This window comes from Nematolebias whitei, chromosome 14 (assembly GCF_014905685.2).
Source record: "Nematolebias whitei isolate Nwh7 chromosome 14, NemWhi1, whole genome shotgun sequence".
NCBI lineage: Eukaryota > Metazoa > Chordata > Actinopteri > Cyprinodontiformes > Rivulidae > Nematolebias > Nematolebias whitei.
In genome coordinates, this window is record NC_056511.1 from 9822166 (window position 1) to 9829188 (window position 7023).

Sequence of the window (7023 nt, forward strand, 5' to 3'; positions counted from 1 at the left end):
TGACTGACTGACTGACTGACTGACTCACAGACTGACTGAGAGACTGAGAGACAGACTGACTGAGAGACTGACTGACTCACAGACTGACTGAGAGACTGACTGACTGACTGACTGACTCACAGACTGACAGAGAGACAGACTGACTGAGAGACTGAGTGACTGACTGAGAGACTGAGCGACTGACTGAGAGACTGACTGACTGACTCACAGACTGACTGACTGACTCACAGACTGACTGAGAGACTGACAGACTGACTGAGAGACTGAGCGACTGACTGAGAGACTGACTGACTGACTCACAGACTGACTGACTGACTGACTGACTGACTGACTGACTGACTGACTGACAGACTGACAGACAGACAGACAGACAAACAAACTGAGAGACATACTGAGTCAGTGCAAACCACATAACTCAACAAGATGCTGACTAAAAGCTGCTTTGGTTCTGAAACCAGCAGCTGTGCAAAGAATGCAACAAGAAGGAAAGCTATTTTCTTTTTAGTTTGATATAATTTAAGTCATAAAAATTATAAATATCATCATTCTTACTAATAAAACATATTTCTAAGGTCTTGGCCCGTTCTCGTGCTGTCCCGTCTACACAGCTGCCAAGTTTGGGGTGGTCGGTTTCACTCGAGCCATGGCGGTGAGGAATCTTCTTCTTTTTTTTTCTGTTTTTACAAAAATCAAAACAAGCTGCTGCAGAAATGATCTGAAACTAAGCGTCACATGAAGAGAAAAGACGAGCAGGTCTGACTGTAAAAAAACACAACAGAAGCATTAAACTTTCATTTCTTGGACACTGTTTTTCTCTCCTCTTCTTTCCACGAGTCGGTTGAAATGAAAACTATCACTAAATAAAATAATTTATTAAGCTATAGTCACAGAACTTTAAGTAGAAGAGTAGATTTGTGCCTCTCAGGAACAGATCTCTAATTCGTTTTAATAATTTGAATATTTAAACACGTGGACCGCTGCTTAAACAAACAGCTGACATTCTTTGCCAGTAACTGTGAGATTCCCCTCAGAGAGATGAGGGTCACACAGGAAACATTTTTGTCGTCTGTGTGTGTTTTGGTTTAGGGTGCTTCTGAGGAGTTGGGTTACGGGATCCGGTTCAACGCCGTCTGCCCGGGTTTCGTGCAGACGGATCTCTTATTGAAAATACCCGATGGACTGGGACAATTCCAGGCCCTGGGTGAATCCTTGGAACAGATGAAGGAAAAGATGGGAGTTTTATCGTGAGTCTTGGTTTTCTTAAAGTTATATTCAAGCCTCTAGTCTTCTCGATTATTTTTAAATGTATGTTGCGCAGAAGGCTTTATACATTAAATGTAGAACAATTCCCCTAAACGTAGTATGTTGTGTAAAATTTAAACTACAAACAGAATGCAATGATCTGCCAAATCTTATAAAGCCATATTTTGTTTATTGGAACAGTCAACATATGTTTTAACTGTAAATATTGCTGTAATGGATACATTATGAGGTTTAGCGTTGTCTTGCTGAAAATGATGGTGCCTTTCCAGATGTGTAAGCTGCCCATGCCATACGCACTAATCCACACCCATACTTTAAAAATGTAATGAGAAGAAGACAGAAGTCATGTTGTTTCCACCTAATGGCACAATCAAGAACCACTGTATTGACCTTTCCTCTCTACTCCCTTAGAGAAACAAGGAACATTGACCCTTACGTGAAACTAAACAGTCATGTAAACACGATTGTTAAAGCCTGTTTGTTTGTTTTTTATTCCCAGTTGAGTCGACCATCTAAATCGAAGCCCATACTGTCCAATAGTAACCTTGAGACATTTATAAATTCTTTCATAACATCCAGGCTTGATTACTGCAATGCACTTCTATTAGGAATCAGTCAGACCTCTATTGCACGTTTACAACTGGTTCAAAATGCTGCAGCCCAATTTTTAACTGGTAGAGGCAAAAGAGAGCACATTTTTCCAGTTCTGGCCTCCCTTTACTGGCTCCCAGTTCACTTTCAAATTCATTTTAAAATCCTTCTGTATGTTTTTAAATCTCTGAACAGTTTTGCTCCCTTTTATCTCGCTGATCTGCTGCAGCCATATGCCCCACAGTGCTCTCTGAGGTCAGACCAGATGTTTTTATTGGTTCCAGGCACTCGTTTTAAGCTCAGAGGTGACAAGGCTTTCTGTGTTGCAGGTCCAAAACTGTGGAATGAGTTACCACTACATGTCAGACAGGCTCCTTCGCTTATTGTTTTTAAGTCTAGTTTAAAAACTCACTTTTATTCCCGGGCTTTTCACAATGTGTGAGTTGATTTTAACTTGTCTGTATTCTATAATGTTAATCATTTAGTTTTTATCTTTACTTATTTGGATCTATGTATTTTATCCTGTGTCCTTTGCTTGTTTTGTTTTAACTGTAAAGCACTTTGGTTGACATTGTTGCTGTTTTAAGTGCTTTATAAATAAAATGGTATGGTATGGTATGGTATGGTATGGTATGGTATGGTATGGTATGGTATGGTATGCCATCAGAGAGGCTTTCAAACTGTGCTCTAATTACAGGTTGAGTAATTCTTCACCCTTTAGTACAAAGTACACCCATGTTTCTAAGAAGTATTTCACATTTTGATTTGTCTGACCACAGAACAGTTTTCCATTTGGCCTCGGTCCCTTTAAATGAGCTTTGGTCCAGAGAAGATCACGGCATTTCTGGATGGTGTTCGCATCTGATGATTTCTTTCAATCAGCTTTAAGCAACATTTGTGGATGGCACGATGAACTGCGTTTACAGATAATGATTTGTGGAAAATCGTTGTCAGACCTGTTTTTGATGCAGTGCAACCCGAGGGCTTGAAGACCACTGGTTTCCATTGTGGACTTTTATCCTTGTCCTTTGTGCACAGAAATGTATCCAGATTTATATGTTTTTAAGGATAAGATGTAGATGAGGGGATATTCAAAGTTTTCCCAATTTTTCATTGAGGAACAATATTTAGAAACCGTTTTAGATTTTCACAGACTAGGAAACCTCTGCCCATTTTTACTTCCAAGAGATTCAGCTTCAATAAAAATGCTCTTTTTACACCCGGTCCTTTTACTGACTTGTTGCCAATTAACCTAAAGTTTAACAAACTCCTCCCGTTGTTTAATTAGACCATTTACTTTTACAGTCAGTCCAAACGTTTTAGATATGTCGCTGCCATCACTCACAAATTACCCTATTGTTTTCTAAAACTTGTACAGTTTCTTAGTAAAGATATCAACGATTAAAACTATGTTTCACTGCGAATAAAATATGGGTCTATAAGATTTGCAAATCATTGCATTTTGTTTTTATTTGCATTTCACACAAAGCTCCAACTTCTTTAGAAATTGTATTATATTGTGAGTTCCACAAATATTTAAAGAAACTATTTCGTTTCTTCACGTCGATGACTATAACTAATATTGTGTGTTTTCGTGTCCTTTTTTTATTCAGTACGTCTGAAGTGGCTGAGGCCTTCCTGGAGCTTGCGAAAGATGAGACCAAAAATGGACAGGCCATTTTGGTGATGCCAAAACAGAGGAGTTATGTAAATTTCGCATCACTTGTGTCAAAGGAGTAAATCACAACAACAACAACAACAACAACAACAACATGCACAGTCAGCTCTTAGACTGAAACCAAACTAGTCCCTTTTAGCAGAGCTTACAAGTGCAAACTGCAGCCTCCTCTTTGTTATCTAATACAATTTATTATGTTGATTTTCTCATCATTTTTGTGATCCTTACTCATAAAACGATGGATGTTTTGATTTATTCTAAAGTTAGATGACGTTTGAGTCAACACTTGTGGTGTAAGCAGAAGTGGGAAAGACGTAAATATAAAAACTTTTGTGTTTGTCACAAAAAGGAAGTTTATCACAATGATGATATAGTACAATTTGTATGACGTTATGGGGAATTATTTTCAAGCATACTGTTCACAACGTTGTTTTTTGTTTTTTCTAGAACCATGTATGTGGGTCTCTGTGTTTACTTTGGTACTCTGTCATGTCTTTTTCATTATTGTACAACAGAGAATGCAAACAGTTAATCTAAATCGGTGCATTTGAAAAGGGAGGCGACATAAGGGCTATTCAGTTGGTTGCTGTTTACAACTTTGCCACTAGATGTCATAAAATCCCACTTGATGCTTCTTTAAAAAGAAATGTGATACTGATAATGTTACGCTTGTCAGAAAGCAGTGCCTGTCATGTCATGGTTTCAATTTTTGAATTAAAAATGAATGAATAATCACAATAAAACAGAAGCAAACCAATTGGGTTTTTATTTCTTAATCCATCCATTATCTTCCTCTTGTTCTGAAGTCTGGTCTCGGGTGCAGCAGCTTGAGCAGGGAAGTCCAGATATCTCTTTCCACAGCCACCTCTTCCAGCTCTTCTGGGAGGACACCAAGGCGTTCCCAGGCCAACAAAGAGACATAGTCTCTCCAGCGTGTCCTGGGTCTTCCCCGCGGTCTCCTCCCAGTCGGACATGCCCAAAACACCTCTCTAGGGAAGCGCCCAGGGAGCATCCTTACCAGATGCCTGAACCACCTCAACTGGCTCCTCTTGATGTGGAGGAGCAGTGGTTCTACTCCGAGTCTCTCCCAGATAACTGAACTGCTCACCCTATCTCCAAGGGAGAGTACAGCTACCCTGCAGAGGAAACTCATTTCAACCGCCTGTATCCATGATCTCATTCACTCAGTCACTACCCAGAGTTCATGACCATAGGTGAGGGTAGGAACATAGGCCGACCGGTAAACAGAGACCTTTGCCTTACAGCTCAGCTCTCTCTTCACCACAACGGACCAATACAGAGTCCGCAATACTGCAGATGCTGCACCAATCTGTCTATTAATCTCACGCTCCATTCTTCCCTCACTCGTGAACAAAACCCCGAGATACTTGAACTCCTCCACTTGAAGCAGAACCTCACCCTCGACCTGAAGAGAGCAATCCACCCTTTTCTAACTGAGGACCACGGCCTCAGATTTGGAGGAGCTGATTCTCATCCCAACTGCTTCACACTCGGCTGTGAACCGCTCTAGTGAGAGCTGAAGATCACGACACGATGACATCAACAGGACTACATCGATTGCAAAGAGCAGAGATGGAATCCTGAGGCCACCGAACTGGAAACCCTCAGCCCGTTGGCTGCACCGAGAAATTCTGTCCATAAAAGTTGTGAACAGAATCGTTGACAACGAGCAGCCCTGGTGGAGTCCAACTCTCACCCTGAAGGGGTCTGACTTACTACCGACAATGCAAACCAAACTTTTGCACCGCTTGTATAGGGACTGAACAGCCCGTAATAACAGGACCCCCAGTGCCAGACTCACAGAGCACCCCTCACAATGTTCCCCAAGGAACACAGCCGAATGTCTTCTCCAAGTCCACAAAACACATGTAGACTGTATGGGCAAACTCCCATGACCCCTCAAGGACCCTAGTGAGGGTAAAGAGCTGATCCAGTGTTCCACGGCCAGGACGGAACCCGCATTAATCCTCCTGGATCTGAGGTTCAACCAACCATCGGACTCGCTTCTCCAGTACCCCTGAATAGACCTTACCAGGGAGGCTAAGGAGAGTGATGCCCCTATAATTGGAGCACACCCTCTGGTCCCCCTTTTTGAAGAGGGGAACCACCACCCCAGTCTGCCAATCCAGTGGCACTGCCCCCAATGTCCACACAATGTTGCAAAGGCGTGTCAACCAAGACAGCCCCACAACATCCAGAGCCTTTAGGAAATCAGGGCGAATCTCATCCACCCCCAGAGCCTTGCCGCCTCGGAGCTTTTCTTAATATTTCTTAATCGGTGTATCATAATTACAAGTGAGCTGCTTAAAATGAACAGGATTTGGAAAAATGAAAGCTCAAAGAACCATTTAATTCCACAGAATTTCGAGTTTACCATCAGTCAAACTAAGTAATGTGTCCTGTAGAGTTTTGTGGCACTTGTCATGTAATGACACAACTGAACACTACAAGTTTATTATAAAAAATAATAGGTAATAAAAGACAAGGTGACTTTTCATCAAAAACTTATTTGAAGAAATAACCAAACACCATTGTGATTTTCTCCATTCTAACAATCCAAGTTTATTTTCTTCAACAGATTTTAAACTAATCCAAAAAATTGTTAATATTATTCTTGGTTTTTTTTGCCATAAACACATTATGATGTAGAACTAAAAACTTAAATGTCATCAGTGTTTTCAGTTTATTGACCCCTTCTCATTTGATGATTTGTAAACTGTGTTCTTCTGTGATAAGCTCCAACAGTTATAGAGAAATGTGTATACAGCAAGTGACATATTTATAAGACATTAACTGTTTTTGTTTCACCACTTGCGTCTTAATCTTACGAAGCCCCAGAATAATAATAATAATAGTTTATTGAATTTGTGCTGTACTTTACATTTTTCATTTTCAAAGGGCGGGCAGCACGGTGGCGCAACTGGTAGAGCTGCTGCCTCTCAGCGAACAGGTTCCTGGTTCAAACCCTGGTCCAGGAGCCTTTCTGGGTGGAGTTTGCATGTTCTCTCCATGCATGCGTGGGTTTTCTCCGTGTACTCCGGTTTCCTCCCACAGACCAAAAACATGCATGTTAGGCAGATTGGTAACTCTAAATTGTCCCTAGGTGTGAGTGAGAGAGTGAATGGTTGTTTGTCTCGTTTGTCTCTATGTGGCCCTGTGATGGACTTGCGACCCATCCAGGGTGTACCCGGCCCCGCGCACAGTGATTGCTGGACATGGGCACCAGCGACCCCCGTGACCCAAAATGGAATAAACGGGTAAAAGAAAATGGATGGATGGATTTTCAAAGGGCTACAATATAAAACAGTTAGAGAGAATAGAGCAAGAACTAAAAAAACAAAAAGGATTAAAAATACATTTAAAGTTTAAACACTATAAAATCTTTCAATTCCTGAAGTTGCGTTTATGTTGTAAGATAAATAGATAGATAGATAGATAGATAGATAGATAGATAGATAGATAGATAGATA

At 40.9% G+C, this 7023-nt stretch overlaps 1 protein-coding gene across 1 annotated transcript in view; it reads left to right on the forward strand.

Moving 5' to 3' along the window:
* The window catches only part of LOC119419914 (15-hydroxyprostaglandin dehydrogenase [NAD(+)]), a 13150-nt gene extending 8873 nt beyond the window's left edge, over nt 1-4277 (forward strand). The window contains exons 5-7 of the mRNA XM_037687285.1: nt 573-649; nt 1087-1244; nt 3468-4277. Of these exons, the coding sequence (XP_037543213.1) occupies nt 573-649; nt 1087-1244; nt 3468-3594 (362 nt within the window). The 3' untranslated portion in view covers nt 3595-4277. The remainder of the gene's footprint in view (nt 1-572; nt 650-1086; nt 1245-3467) is intronic.
* Nucleotides 4278-7023: the final 2746 nt, after the last annotated feature.